Consider the following 16,765-nt stretch of genomic DNA (forward strand, 5'->3'; position numbering starts at 1 on the left):
AAACAGATGAACACATGGGAAGCAGGGGGAGAGAAGAGAGGGAAACAAACCATAAGAAACTCTTAATGATAGAGAACAAACTGTGGGCTGATGGAAGGAGGTGGGAGGGGGAATGGGTTAGATGGGTGATGAGTATTAAGGAGGGCACTTGTGATGAGCACTGGATGTTGTATGTAAGTAAAGAATCACTGAATTCTACTCCTGAAACCAATATTGTACTGTATGTTAACTAAAGTTTAAATAAACAAACAAACAGTTTATTCTTAGCACGAATTTCATTGAATTTAGCATATGAAACAGAAAGTGGAGCATTTGATCTTTTTAAAAGCTTTTTTAAGCTTATTTATTTATTTTGAGAGAGGCAGAGACAGCATGAGTAGGGAAGGGGCAGAGAGAGAGGGAGAGAGAGAATTCCAAGCAGGCTCCACCTGAAGCAGAGCCCTACATGGAGCTCAATCCTATGAAGTGAGATCATGACCTGAGCCAAAATCAAGAGTCAGATGTTTAACCAACTGAGCCACCCAGGTGCCCTATACATTTGATATTATTGTAGGGTGGCCAACTCCCAGTTTTGCTTGAGACTACTCCAGGTTAGTGCCAGATTCAGTGGCACTAAAATTCCCTTCTCCTAGGGCAATTCCTCAATCCCAGACAAACCAGGATGGTTGTTCACTCTGTATTTTTCAGTAGGATAAGCTGTATTTACCAGGCTACTGATGTTTATGATGTTGGTGGTATTTTCTAGGGAATGAACAGTAGTTTAAACAAATCAGACTTACCCACTTTATGGTCTAATTATGGTCAAATGTAACCAAGCTATTGAGGTCATTATGGGAGAAATTTTTAGCCCTCTACATTTCTTACAAGAATATGTGATCTGAAAATGTTTGTTAATTGTCTAAAGTCATATGGTTTGTTTAGTTTTGTTTAATGTTTATTTATTTTTGAGAAAGAGAGAGAGAGAGAGAGAGAGAGAGAGAGAGAGAGAGAGCATGAGCAGGGGAGGAGCAAAGAGAGAAAAATCCCAAGCAAGCTCCATGCTCAGCATAGAGCCCGACACAGGGTTCGATAACTGTGAGATCATGACCTGAGCTGAAATCAAGAGCCAGACACTTAGCCAACTGAGCCATCCCAGTGCCCACTAAAGTCCATACACTGATGCATGCATAAAATAGCAATTCAGTAAAATTGTGAAGGCTTCATTTTCCATTGCCATTTTGTTTCTGGCTACTGTTAGTTCTGAACTGAGCCAAAGCCCAGGCAATTCCAAACTTTGTCCTTCAGATGTGAGTTTTTACCCAAAATCTTTAGCACTGTGGCCTCTATTAAAGCTAACATCTTCCTGTAGTTCTCGAGAGCTGTCTCTCTGTAACAATACAAGGCATCCCTGAGAGGCCTGAGAAGGAGTACTGTGTTAGGTAGTACTATAACTGAAGAACACCTGTCATCTTTTTGCCTGATAGGCAAATCACTATCCTTGAAGGTTCTCTCTCTCTCTCTCTCTCTCTCTCTCTCTCTCTCACACACACACACACACACACACACACACACACACTTTTTTAAAGACTTTGGTAGCAATCTGTCCTCAAGCTGACCTTATCTCAATGCTCTTTTGCATATGCTAACATAGTGCAATATGGTGACTGCCTCTTTAATTCATCCTGGAGTTCAAGACTGAAAGCCATATAATTGTCAACATCTTGATGCACAAGTCATATTTTGTTAATATGAAAATTCATTACTGTTCCCACAAAGGGCACAGAAAGATTTTATAACAGCTAGGAAAAAAATATTGTATCATTTAAGAAAAAAATAAAAATATACTGACATTTCCTTTTCACTTTGTACTAGTCTATAACTTGTACCCAGGAAACTCCACAGTGTTGATGTCATTACTTGAGCATCTGAGCATCTGGAAAATGGAAGCTCATTGTTTCTGGCAAATTTTGCCTATATGTTATAATGTATGGCAGTTTCATATCTCGGAATTTAATTTCATTGTAGATTGAGACATTGTCACATTTTTTATCCTGATAAAAATATCAAGGCCATTTTTTTAACTCACTAAATATAGTTTTGAATTTAAATAGAGACCTCAGTTTGAATGGTGACTAACATAATTACTATGGGACAATATTTTATTCTTAGAAAATATTTCAAGAGAAGAACTATATCATCACTCAAAGAGATTTTATAATTTGTTTTATACCTCAGATTAAAGAGCCACAATTTTCATGCCTCAATAGAAGATAAATGGAATTTTATTTTGAAATGCCAGTTTTAAAAAGAGCTCTCAGAGATGCATTGTAAATAACTAGATTCCTTAAAATTTATCAGTTTATAAATATTACGTGAGAATTCTGTTGGCTCCATATGGCTCTTTGAGGGTTTGAATTTTCTCTGGAGTGTTAGTGGAAAATGCATAAAGAATTATGCATTATATCAAGTTGTAAGTAAAAAGGCAATGTGGCCCCATATTTCCTCATCTAGACTTTCTAGTATATATATATATATATATATATATATATATATATATATATACACACACATATGTATATATACACACATATACACACACACACACATATATATATATATATAACGTCAGCTCTGCCACTGACTAACTGGGATACTTTGGAGAAGTTATCAAATCTGTTGAAGTCTGGGTTTTCTCATCTGTATAATGGGAAGGTCTTAATTAAATAAGATAATATACAAACAGCATTTGACACAATGTCTGGCACGTCTCAAGCACTTAGTAACCAATAGCTGCTATTATTAGTTTCATTAATCACCAGAGATACTGGGATGCACAATAGAAACACTATTCTTTCTTTTTAAGTTTTTATTTATTTATTTTGAGAGAGAGAGCATGCATGCACAAGCCAGGGAGAGGCAGAGAGAGAATCGCAAGCAAGCTCAGCACTGTCAGCACAGAGCCCATCATGGGGCTTGATCCCACGAACCATGAGATCATGACCTGAGCAGAGATCAAGAGTTGGATGCCCATCCAATTGAGCCACCCCGGCGCCCCTGGAAACAATATTCTTAAAGCCACCTCATGCTGCTTTCTCTTTATAAAATGCCTTCCCCAAACTCTGACAGCTGATAGCCAAAACAGACTTCAGGTACATCCTGAATGTCATTTTCTCCAAGAAGCCTTCTCCTCAATCACATGTGAACATTTATTCTTTTACATGCCCAAAGTACATCATTTGCCTAAAATAAAATGCCAAAATACACAAAGGAACTGGTATTTAGAGTTCTTTGTGTTCTTACCTCTTTAGGGGCAGGGCTTCTGTTTTACTCACCTTAGCATTCCCCATCCTTTTAGCTCCTAATGTCAAACAGGAGAGAAAAGGGGATGAACATGGACAACTAAAATTCCAAGTAGCATATGGTTTATGCAGAGAAAGGAGTGTAAACAAAACTGCTAATGTTCAGAAGAGGGAGGGGTGGTGACCTGTGGTTGGTTGTGTGTGATAACATAATTTGTCTGGAGGAAGTAACTTTTAAGTGAGCCCAAAGCCTCAAGAGGATTTCAAAGGAGAAAAAGGAGTGAAGGCAAGTTCATGAAGAAACAAGTGAACCAAGAAGAATAAGTCAGTTTGGTTGGAGCAGGTTGAGTGCATGACTGGTGGAAGATAATTCCAGAAAGGGAGAAGCATCATGATTGTGGAGAACCCTATGCAACAGGCAACTGACACTGGCTTTTATCTGGGGGTCAGTGGGGAGTTGCCAAAGCTGTGAGAGGAGGAAGTGACACAGAAAAGAAATGCCACTGCTCCCATTACGACGTTTTAATTCTGAACTCATCAACACTCAGATAACTTTGCTTATTATCTCCAAAGTATCTGTCCCATACCTCTCTCTTCAAGATAGCCAACCATGCCATATACTAAGTCTTGAAAGTGTGTAAAGCTAGCAGTCAACTACAGCCCTTGTTTCTGCAATAGAGAATAAATTTCTGCCCTTCTGGTTAATACCACAGGTTTGGGAGGAAAAGTCCTGGATTCAAATCTTAGTTCTGCCACTTACTAAAGAGTGATCTCAAGAAATTACTTAACCACTCTAAGTCATAGTTTCCTTACCTCTAAAATTAGGTAGTCATCATATTAACTCATGAAATTTAAATGCCACACATGTAAAGTACTTAGCAGGGACCATGGAAACTGCTCATATGACACTATGACTCCATTTCTCCATCTCATCTCCCTAGTTCGTTAAGTCTCTTATTTTCTTTGGCCTCCAACTTTTAACACTGTTTCTTCTTCTCCCATACATTCAACAATCTAATTGGGCTCCCTTCTCTATTATCAGGGACATCTCAAAAATGGTTGATCCCCTCAAAGGATTCAAGCCTAAAAAGAGTATAATAAAGGAACTACTTACAAAGACATGGACTGGGTTAAGAAACCAAAGATGGTGGGCCACCAATGAATGGGAAATCATGCTTTAGGTTTAACATACAAGAGGGACAGGGGTGTCACTGGAGCCAAGTGGTAGTTAAAGATGTGGTCTGAGAGGAAAGCAGCCCCCCCTAGAACAGCAGTAAGACAAGAAGGGAGCAGTGTGTGCATAAGGGAATAATCCAATTTCTTTCTCCTCCTTCCCTCTAATCTCTTGCCAGTGACTCCCATTGGCTGAACCCAAATGGAAGCAAAATAATAACAGAGCCAGATGATAGATGCAATCAATAGAGGTCAGTTTTGCTGGGGGCAAAAGCAGGGCAAAAGCAGAGAACAGATGGTGGAGTTGGGTTGGGGCAAAATGTGCTGTTGTTTTTTGCATAAGTGGGAGAAGTATGGGAAGGAACTGAAACATCTCAATGGAAGAGTCTCATTGCCCCCATGACAGGTGAATGAAATGAAACTCAGAGGTAGTGAATTGCCAAAGTTTTCAGCTAGAGAAAGGAACCAGATTCAGATCCTTAAATGGTGCCTCAGGCCTATGCTGTTTCCCACTATACTGCATGGATCTGCTCAGCGTCACGGCTGAAATTATCTTGGTCTCACCTAAATAATTTCTGCCCTGAGATAAACCAAGGGTAGGAAATAATATCTTGTTTTTTGTCCCTATTTTAGTCCCCTACTCACCTGGTCTAAATCCATTCATTGTGGTTTTCTAATCATTTCTCAGAGAGGGTTTCTTAAAGATTAATTTTGAAAGATGATAATAACCAAACTAGATCCCCTCCTTTTTAGAAAGAGGGAAGGTTATATCTAAGATATGAAGGCATCTGAAAGAGAGAGATTGAGAGAGAGAGAGAGAGAGAGAGAGAGAGAGAGAGAGAGGAAAGAAGCAAGGAAAGAGAGGAAGGGAGAGAAGGGGAGAGGAGGGGAGGGGAAAGGAACAGAGAATGAGAGAGGCAGGAATAGAAGTTTTGCAAAATCAGTTTGAGGAGCATTATTTGTAATAGCTAAAAACTGGAGACTAACCAACTGTGTATTAACAACAGCAGAATGGAAAAACAAATTGTGGAATATCTATGTAATAGGATATTATACAGGAAGACAACTGAAATTGAACACAAAAAAACGAATGAAACTCCTAGATCTAGTATTAAGAGGAAGAAGTCAGATTCCATTCATAAAATCTCAAAAGCAGGCTGAAATAATCTATGGTGTTAGAAGACAGGATTGTGGTTATTTAGGGTCTGGGAAATGACTGGAAAAGGGGCTTCTGTGTTGTTAATAATTTTCTTATTTTTGTCTATTTGTTTTTGTTTAATCTGGTTGGTGGTTGTACAGGTGTGTTCCTTTTGTGCAAATTTGTTCAGCTTCTTGCCCCTTATGATTTTTGCCCTCTTCTGTATGCACAGACATGCAAGTTGAGGTAACTAGTTGCATTAGTCAGTTTGCTGCAGTAAAAAAAATCAATCTCCCCAAATCTCTGTGGCTTACAATACAATTATCTCTTTATAGTAGGCAGAATTCTAAGGCCCCCAAGGTCTCTATCCCTTGGTATTACTCCTGCGATTATGTCATGTTACACAGTAAAGTGATTTTGCAAATGTAATTAAGTTGATTAATCAGTTGACTTTAAGATAAGATTATCTGGGTAAACTTAACCTAATCACATGCACCCTTTAAAAGTAGAGAGTTCTCTCCAGTTGCTGCTCAGAGATCTGCCAGGGGAGGGAGATTCAATGTGCCACTTCTGGCTTGAATATGGAAGAGCCACACTCAAAAGACCTGAGAACAGCTGCTAGGAACTGAGAGCAACCCCTAGCCAACGGCCAACAAGTAAATAGGTCTTCAGTCCACAGCCACAAGAAAATAAATTCTGCCAATGACCATTAAGCTCAGAAGAGAACTCCAAATGCCAAATGAGAACGGAAGCTGACACTCTGATGATATCAGCCCAGTGAGACCCTGAGCAGGGTACCCAACAGGGCCACTTCCATATTTATCTGACCTACAGAAACTGTGAGATAAATATATTTGTGGCTTGAAGCTGCTAAGTTTGTGGTAGTTTATAATGCAGCAATAGAAAAGTAACACACACTTGCTCACGGTTTGGCAGCTTTGTGTTGGCAGCTGTTGAGATTCTGCCCAGCTTTCCTCCACATGTCTTCACAGTTTGACCCATATTGAAGGAGCTTCCCCTATTTGGGACATTCACAGGACAGAGGGAAAAGAGCAAGTAAGCGGCTCACATCTGGTCACACTCTGGTGGCCAAACCAGGTCACACAGCCATGCCTAAAGGCAATGGGGCAGGATGTATCATTTTATAGAAATGGAGAGATTGAGTAATTTTGGAAAATAATACAGTCCACCACCATGGAACATTATGACTCTGGCTTGACAGGAAAGAGCAAAGTCTTAGCGGTCAGGAAGACTTGAGTAGGAATTTTGGTGCCATTACCTTACTGGCTGTGTGAAATTAGGGCATTTCCTAATTTCTCTGAGCCTCAGTCTCTTAAATGGTAAATACATGCCTTAAAGAACTAGTGTAAATGTTAAATGTACCAGTATAATGCCTGAGAGATATTCTAATATATGTTGGTAAATATTAGCTTCAGACTCTTGTCTCAAGGACTCACAGAATATAATTCTTCCAAAGGGAAAAGTCAGGGAATGGAAGTCACATCTTAACACACTCCCTTTTCCTCATTTTCCTAATAAAACTAATACAGAATCCCAAAGGCATAATTCCTTTATGTGCTATATCTCTTTGAACATTGTAGTAATAAATCATTTATACTAAAGGGACTATGGTATTGCTCTTCTGAATGGGATTATTAAATACAATCAATATCAGAGGTGGGATTACTTTATAATTACATTTCTAAGTGATGATTCACTGTAACATCTATTTCTGGTTTGTGAAAATGTTGTCATAAAGCCACTGTCATTGCAGTTGAAAAACTGGGCAAATCAAACACCTAATAATACTTTTGTCCTTGGACTATTTAGACCTTCCTTTTAACTGCCCTGATGGTTGTAAACACTATTTCAGGTTTCTATTTCACAAATATTTGTCACTTTTTAAAAAATGTTTGTTTTTGAGAGACAAAGCATGAATGAAGGGCAGAGAGAAAGGGAGACACAAAATCTGAAGAAAGTTCTGGGCTCTGTGCTGACAGCGGGGCTTGAACCCATGAACAGAGCCCAACGCGGGGCTCAAACCCACAACAGTGAGATCATGACCTGAGCAAAAGTTGGACGCCCAACCAACTGAGCCACCCAGGTGCTCCAATATTTGTCACTTTTTTTTTTTAATTTTTTTTTCAACGTTTATTTATTTTTGGGACAGAGAGAGACAGAGCATGAACGGGGGAGGGGCAGAGAGAGAGGGAGACACAGAATCGGAAACAGGCTCCAGGCTCTGAGCCATCAGCCCAGAGCCTGACGTGGGGCTCGAACTCATGGACCGCGAGATCGTGACCTGGCTGAAGTCGGACGCTCAACCGACTGTGCCACCCAGGCGCCCCCAATATTTGTCACTTTTAAAGTAACTATTACGAGTTGTTACTGTTTAAGCCTCAATCCACAAGTTAAGGTTTTAATTTTTTTCTTATTACACAAAAAAATAACCACCTCTTTCTTGATCTCTGTCTCTCTGTCTCTGTCTGTCTCTCTTGCACGCCCCCCCCCACACACATACACACACACACACACACACACACCATGAAGTCAGTACACTTTCATCAGAAAAAGGAATAAAAGCTAAGTCACTCCAAAAAAACCACAAAAATTTATGAGCTGAAGATACTGCAGTCAACATTTTGGTGCATAATCTTCCAATTTTTTCCCTGAATATTTAGATAATTAGATAGATAATATATGTTCGCATTTCTGTATATTTACATTTATTTCTTTCACAAAAATGGGGTGACATATACTATTTTATAGCCTGCTTTTTCATATATACACACCACTGCTTTAATGATTTCATTTAATAATTCTATGTATATTTTTCAACCAGTACCTTACTATTGGATATTTAGATTATTTGTCAGTTTACTATATTCCAGCCTCTTAAACAGAACTTCCACTAGCCCATACATATGAATTAGAGGAAGCCTATGTGTAGGGCTTGCTGGCCAAGGCACTAGCTGGATTTTGGAACTATTCACCCCGACTTTCCCCTTTGATCAGATCCCAAAGATTGTAGCTCTGCTCTTAAATATCCAAATATATACTGGAAACGTTAAAGAACAATAAGCATAGAATCTCTTTCAGAATGGATGAGTCTGTTGAAATCTCCAGCCATTTTGTATTATCAAGATGATAATATATCAGATGATATATAAAAGTGTCTGCATCTTGGTTTATAAACTGCCCTTTCCACGATTTGTCTTTATTGACTGGTTAATTTCTTTGTGAAAGGGCATCACAACTGATTAAAGTGCTATAGATTTTATAGTTCATAGAGGCACAGAGTGTACTGTTCCCAGTGTCATCACAAAGGTGCCCCTGTGATTAAAGCACTCAGGTGGTGTCCTTTTTTTTTTCCCATAACAAAAACTGAAAAGGCAGCCTTGTGTTCTGACTCTTCTTTTGCTTCAAAGAAAAATGATTGCTTATAAAGTCCCCAAAAGAATGGCCAACAATGACTTTTGAAAGCCCTGAATGAGCCATTGTTAATAGAAATATGACTACTTTTATGTGTAAAACAATTACATTATCTATCTACCTATCTATCTATCTATCTATCTATCTATCTTAAACATATAAGGATTCAATGCACATTTCTATTGGCCTCTGTTAAGAAGGCCTTTGGGGAGACTGGGAGGCTAATTACTAGGAACTGGTGAACACTGACCTCTAACTTGGGCCCCTGGTCCCAGCCTTCCATTGTCTCCCTCTGGGCTCCAACTGCTGTTCTTCTGATGAATATTCTATTGTTGGGCTTTTCAGAGAGGAGCTGTTAAAGGAAAGGGAAGATTATTTGCAAGTGGGTAGGAAAATGTTCCAACAAAGAATGAAATGAAGTAATTAGCGTCCTTTTATATATAAGCACCAACCCAACACTGTTGCCAAATCTTCAGGCTGTAGTGACTGAAGAAAATAATGACATTGCTGATGCAAAGCAGAGTCACCTGTAGCCACTGACCAATCATGGGTAAAGCCACCCTCCTCTTTACCCCAGGGGAGGATGGCAGGTGGCGATGCCTGTAAATTTATGCTAAGATATTTCTCATCTTATTAAAATCTTTTAAAATGAGGGGCACTTCTTGAATGGGAAAACTATGTAAAACAATAAGCCCTAAGGGAACTAAAAATTTTTAATATGACATACCCCTTTAAAAGTAAGAACCTGAGAGATCTGTGGGTTTGTGTTAGCTGATTGTTCATTCTTGCTGTATATAAAAGGTCTTGCTATGGCCTAGAATAAAGCTCAAGAGAAGCCTTATCACCACCCTATTCTGGTGAGCTTAAGATCTGACAGGAATCTCAAGTCTATGAGAAAAAGCTTCTTAAACTTTATCTGTGCTATATTGGAAAGTGAGGGAAGATCATGCATTGTCTTTCTCATAGACAATTTGACATTGTGGACTATTGAAAAATATGAACAGGAAAATGGACAGTGGAAAATGTGTAAAGCAGAAGGATAAAAAAGGAATATCTAGACCTGACCCTAGTTAGCTACAAGTTAGCTGAAGCTATGTCCAAAGATGGATGATGACATGGCTGCTATATGGAATGAGGTTTCCTCATTTTCAGCTTGAGGAGAGACTTGAAGAAAGGAAGCTGGTGGGTTTGCTGAAGGCCTGGAAGTGCTTCTGTGAAAATGGATGCCACCAGTGATGGAAAATAATAGTTAACTTCCAGGGGCACCGTAAGAACCAACCAAAGGTTTTATTTAAAGAATGGAAGTAGTTAGATGTGGAGGACGAGAGTTAGGAAGAATGTGAAGGCAAAAGAAGAAGAAGAAAAGATAAAAGCTTTACACTTTGAGATCTTAAACTCCCTTGCTTCTTACCTTTAGACTTCTCTGTCTCAGGTCAAACACTCTAAACAACACTGCCTCTAGGAAGCCTTCTGTTCCCAGACTGAGTGAGATGTCCTCGTCTGGGTCTTTGGATGCCCAGTGTCCACCTGTTACCACAAAGGTCTGCAATGGCCTAAATTTCCTTGTCTATCTGGTAGACACTGAGCCTCATGAGTTCAGTACAATATATCCACTTTGCTCTCTACTGTAGTCTTAGCACCTAGAGCAATGCCTGATATATAGTAAATTTTCAAAGGTATGTGGAATGTATAAATTGCAGGGGGAGGGTACAGAAGCATAGCAGAGAGAAGAGTCTGATCAGAGTGGAGCAGATTCCTGGGATGACCAAGGTCCACAGGTAGAGAATTGGTACAGTTTGGGAATTCAAAGAAGCACCACAGAGTGTGAGAAAGTGTCAAAGATGGGACTTGAGGGACAAATGGGGTTGATCACAAACAGCCTTCAAGCCATGTGAAAGAGATTAAAATTAATGCTGAGGGTAGCATGGAGACATTGACAAGAAAGTTGGGAAGTAATGTTATTAAATTTGTGCGTTTGGAAAGAGGAGTGTGTTGCAGCCTGGAGACAGGGGTCCTCTTTAGAAGTAAGTTGCAGATATCTATGGGAGATATCATCATGTGTTGAACGATATAGTGCAGAAGGGATGGAGAAAGTGGACTGATATAAGAAATATTTCAAGGGTAGAGTTGACAGAGTTTTGATATTGATCAGAGAATAAGGAATAAAAAAGGAGATGTTAAGATTGATAGCTATATTTTAAGACTGACAGCTTGAGCAAATAGATACTGAATGGTGCCACTCACTAAGATCAGCAAGCAGGAGGAGTATTTTTGCACTTTTGTAAAATCAGCTTCAGGCAGGTTAAAGTCAATGCGCCTGTGCAATATTGAAGAGGGCACACCTGGAGGCAGTTAAATATGCACATCTTGAGAGCTCAGGTTAATAACGGAGCTGGAGACACAGATTTGGTGATCATGGGCAGAGGTAGTAATTAAAGCCAGGGAAACCAATGAGATTGCTTAGAGGAGTGTTTAGAGGGAAGAGACAAGAAGACAGGACTCTCCAGAACAGACACATTTGTTTAAAAGGGCAGAAGAAAGTAACCTGAGAAAGAATAGTACAACAAAGCAGACTGAGAGATAGAGACATGTCACAGAAGCAGAGGGGAGAATTAATTTCAAGTAGAAAGAGTGGTCTAAATATCAAAGTCTAGAAGAAGTTAGGTTGACAACTGAGACAGTGTCCATTAAATTTAGCACCAAGGCAGTAATTCATTACCTTGATAAGAATGGCTTCCATTCTTATCACAGATAAGAATGTCCTATGGCTTAGGACAGAAGCCATAGTACACTGGGTTGAGAAGTGAACAGAAGATAATAGTGTGACTACAGTGAGTATGGACAAATATTTCAAGAAGTTTGACTGAAAAGGGGAAAGTACTGACAGTTTTCATAGCCCTTAAAAATTCAGTCCTTATGGGAAGAAATAATTGGCAACTAGTTGTGGCCTAAAACAGACCCCAAGAGCTGTGGATAATTCCAAAACCTTGGAGGCAGTGGTCTCACTGACAGAAGGCAGAGGGAAGTGAGTTTGCTGGGAAAGTTCCTTTTTAAACTCTGGTATGATGAGATGGTGTTTTCCCAAGTGAAATTACACAAAAGGAGTTAGAAAGAGGAGTGGAATTGACAAAGTGCTCTGGCTGAGATGAACATTTCAGGACTTCCATGCAGTAGTGGCAGCTAAGGCTGTTGACAGGTATAAAACTCCCAGGGGAAAAATGTGAATGAGAGGAACAGACAAGGACAATATGACACAACAGTCCACTGATATTTGTCACCTAGGAACCAGGTGCTTTTCCTGATTGGACAACTGGTAAGGGCAGTCAAGTTATCATATTTATGCAGACTTGTAAATCTTTCCTAAATTATTATGAGTATAGACAAATTTAAACTTTTGATTATTAAAGACAAGTTAACACCTCCATCCCCAGGCTACGTACTATACAATACTCTTAACTTTACAACCTAAAATTCATTCAGTAAAATTTATTCAGATACCTTTAGCATTTTCTATATTACATAATTGTTATGAACAATGTATTTCCCACCATAAACTACTATTTTCAATAACAAGTAAAATTATGACAGATATAAATATATAGTTCAGGCTCTTTCTGAATGAATGCTGAATGGTGTCATGTATTTGGGCAACAGCCAGAATGTGGATGACTGACACTTAGAAGATACAGAGCACTGTGCTAGGAAGTGGAAGCTAAAAAGGTGGGTGACAGATCATTTCAGGTCTTCAATATTTCACTAAGTACTTTTAGCTTCATTCTGCAGACTATCGAGAAATCACTGAGTTATTGTGGGCAGGCGGAGGGAGGCTTTGATCTGTGTTTTAAGAAGGTAATTCTGGTAATTAGTAGGCTCCCAAAACATATTTGCAGACTGAATGGGGAAATGATGACTGAAGCCTGCGGGGTCAGAGGAGAGATACCATTACTGTTTGGAAGATAATGGGAGATAACGTGGAAGGTCTCTCATTCAGTGAAATCAGGGACTGAATTTGGTCAGTCATTTGCAAAACTTAACAAATCAGAGGATAATAAATAAAAGATATTTACCTCAGATATATTGTAGATTAAGACGGATATGAATACATTCATCCAGCAATTATATAACAGAGCCAAGGCCCCTTGAGTACAGGTCTGTCATATGGAGTTTTGTATCATTTTTCCTGCATGAACCACACCCATGTTTCTGTTTCTTTAAATTGCAGCAAAAGGCAGTTGGAGTGCAGAATCTTAAAGAAATTTTTATGAAAGTTTTCCCTAATCATTTTTGGCTCCCCTTCTCCATCCTTATTTGGATTATAATATTTTTCAGTCACTGGCTCTCATCTATTTTTTTCCAAAGCTTTCAACTCAATTTTCATAGGACAGCTCTCTTTCACACTCATATCTCATTACTTTACATAGTATTTAATTAAATATTGTAACATAATAAAAGGTACAACTGCATTGACCAGCTTGAGAACAAAATACAACTGTTTCTTGGTAAATGTGCAACTAAATTGATGGGCCAGGAAAGTTCAACATTCCAGGCAATTTCTTACTAGTCTCCAGTGATAAGTGTGTGTAAGAGGATTGAAGAGTGTTATTAATGACATGATTTGACTAATTGGAGATTGGCTAGCAGAGCTTCTACTATGATGATCTGGGCTGGGGCTACAGCAATGGAAAAAGAGAGGAGAATAAATTGAAAAGGCATCAAGACTGTAGCTATGGAAATAAATAGGTTTGAGTTCAAATTCTGACTTCACCATTGAGTTATAAGCATCCAAGTTTCTGTTTTCTTACATGTAAAATAAAATTGAGCAAAATATAATGAAAGATTGGGAAAATCTACCTAATGCACTTAGCGATGTGCCTGACAAAGTAAATAATTAATATGATATTAAGTCAATAGAATTTGATGTTGAATTAAGGAAAGTAAAGAGTCAAAGATGACTCCCTATTGTGTACCTTGGCTGAATAAAAGATAATAATACCACTAACCGAAATAGGAAACACAAAAGGAGAAATAGGTTTGGCAGATAATATAATAATGTTAGTTTGGGATGTATTGAGTTTCCTGGTATGATACATATATTGAGATGACTAGAAGGCAGTTGGAAATGTTATTCTGGCTTTCAGTGAGTGGTCTTGGTTAGTGATATCAACTTGAAGTCATACATATAGAATGATAAATGAAGCCATAAAATGGATAGGTTTGGTCACAAAGAGAGTAAGGACATGGCAGGTTGGTTGGGGGAAATATACAATCAGACATGAGGCAAAATCCAAGATACAAGAGAAACCAGCTGGGATAGTGAAGCAATAGAGGCATATCCAGGAAACACAGGTATGGTTTCGATGATTAGATGAGTTCTATCTATATCTTGCATATTGTCTTGACTCAGCCTCTCAAGCCTGAGGCAACTTTTTCACTCCAGAGGTGTCTTAAAGCTCACCCATAGCACTGAAGGTTAGGTGGTTGCTATGGAGATTTCATAGTAGTTTTTGAAAGGGAGGCAAGACCTAGAGAGTTTTTTTTGTTTTTTTGTTGTTTTGTTTTGTTTTTTAATAGTTAGGGTTAGGGTCCAAGAGAAGACTTGAGCATGTTTCCAGGTTAAAGAAAGGGAACTAGTAGAAAGAGAATTTAAAAAAAAAAAAAATATATATATGTACGTATACATGTATATATATATGTATGTATATATGTATATATATGTATGTATACATATATATATGTATATATATGTATACATATATGTATATATATCTAATATATATCTAATATATATCTAATATATATATATATTAGAAATCAAATGTGGTTTACTGTGTAATATGAGATTGTAGATTATTTTTATATTCATCTTAGTTCCTTTCTGTATGTTCCAAATTGTCTGCATTGAGTATATTAATAATGGACTTGGAAAAAAATTATTTTCTTTAACATGAAATTGGGGTAGTCCAAGAAACAATGTTCCAGAAAAAGTGGAATGGCATTGTATCAGGAACACAGGTGGAGAAGAGAGCTTGGAGAGGGAACAGGGATGCTTTTCCCATTGAGAGAAGAAAAGAGAACGGCTTAAGATCCAGGGACATTTTTGAAGTGGAAGTGAGAGAGTTTGAGCAAAATCACATCATTTGGTCTCTATATTTTTTAAGTAAATTAACAGCAAAGTAGTTTGCTGAAACTGAGGAGGAAAGATAGGACTAGAACTATGGAAAGAGTGAAAATGTTTTTAAAACTCAATATGAGGAGTAGAAAAGGATTTACTTTGAAATTGGTAAAAATATCTGCAAAGAGCCTGGAGACACAGCTGACGTTGGATAATATGTACACGTAGTGTAGCCGGTTACTGAATTATCTCCCATGGCAACAGTTACCTGTCCATATAGTGGCAGCGGTTAGATTTGCCAGGCAGGTGTCCGAGAGTCAGTGGGCGAGGAAATCTAAGGTAGCCTTCACTCCCACTCCCGTGAGACCTTCCCTCTTATGTTCTTGGTCTTGGGCAATGACACCACCAGGACTGCTATTGCTAATTACAACAACCTTGAAATCATCCGAGATCCCTCTTTCTCTTTCACGAACCCAATCTAAACAATCCCCAAGTTCTTCCCACTTCTTCTCCAAACCCTACTCCTACCTTTACTGTCACCATGCTTGTTGAGACCACTATCATTCTCTGGCCCTGGCTATTGCCTTGGCCTCTTAACTGTTCCTGCCCCACTCAAATTCCATTCTTTACACTCTGTCTTTTATAAAAAACAAAACAAAACAAAACAAAACAAAAAAAACCAAACCAAACAAAAAAAACACATCAAGTGTTGTTTTACTCTTTTTAGGTCCTTAAAAGGTTCCTGACTGCTGTTACAATAAGGACAAAAATTCTCAACACAGCCCACCAGGGTCCTTATGATCTACCTGGTCCCTGCAACATCTCCAGACTCAACTGGCATAGTCCCTCCCCTTGTTTTCCATTCTCTGGCCATACGGGCCTTCTCTCTGCTCCTCAAAAACATGGAGATAAAAAGTGACTGACAGAGGCAGAGATGGAGAGTGTCATATCATCAGATGCTATGCACTTTAGATAAAAACAAAATAATAAAAGAAAATATAAAATAGGCTGAACTTTGACCCAAATAGGTTGAATAATTTAAACTAAAAAGAAAGAAGGTGACATTTACATCTTGTTTAGCTTTCCCAATGTTTAGGGGCTTATGAGGAAGCTGATCTGTTTTAGGGAATAAAAACTCAGGCCTTTCACAAAGTACCAGACCACTAGGACAATGGTCTCTGGGCACTTTCCCTGGATGCCCCATAGCATCTTACTCTCAGCAGCTCCCTCCTCCCCCTCTACTCCCATCCGTCTCTGTAAGGCACACCCATGCCAGAGCCAAGTTGTCCTGGTTCCTTCCACACCTGGTCCTAATGATGTAACACCCCAGGCCTTCTTAGCCAGACCCCCAGCTTATTCTGCCCCGAGTCTAGTTCCCCTCTCGTCTCTCCTCCCATACACACTCTGCTCAGATACTAAGCTCATCTTGTATTTTTAATGTTTGTTTATTTATTTATTTAGAGGGAGAGTGAGTGGGGGAGGGGCAGAGAGAGAGGGAAAGAGAGAATCCCAAGCAGACTCCGTGCTGTCAGCATAGAGCCTGACAAAATGTGAGATCATGACCTGATCAGACCAGAAATGAAGAGTCAGACGTTTAACCACTGACCCACCCAGGTGCCCCAAGGCTGGTCT

General features: G+C 38.9%; 1 protein-coding gene across 23 annotated transcripts in view; it reads right to left on the reverse strand.

Annotated features, from left to right (window-relative positions):
* The window catches only part of LMNTD1 (lamin tail domain containing 1), a 533,991-nt gene that overhangs the window by 232,882 nt on the left and 284,344 nt on the right, over positions 1-16,765 (reverse strand). For 18 of the 23 annotated variants that reach the window (XM_045061565.1, XM_023256865.2, XM_045061574.1 and 15 more), the window contains one exon: positions 9,272-9,373. The exons of 2 other annotated variants lie outside the window; for them this stretch is intronic. In XM_045061565.1, coding sequence (XP_044917500.1) covers positions 9,272-9,373 — 102 coding nt within the window. Of the gene's footprint in view, positions 1-6,507; positions 6,608-9,271; positions 9,374-16,765 lie in introns of those variants that run through there. 3 more of the 23 variants (XM_045061569.1, XM_023256861.2, XM_045061577.1) reach the window with 2 other exon arrangements.

The sequence above is a fragment of the Felis catus genome, chromosome B4, assembly GCF_018350175.1.
Source record: "Felis catus isolate Fca126 chromosome B4, F.catus_Fca126_mat1.0, whole genome shotgun sequence".
Lineage (NCBI taxonomy): Eukaryota > Metazoa > Chordata > Mammalia > Carnivora > Felidae > Felis > Felis catus.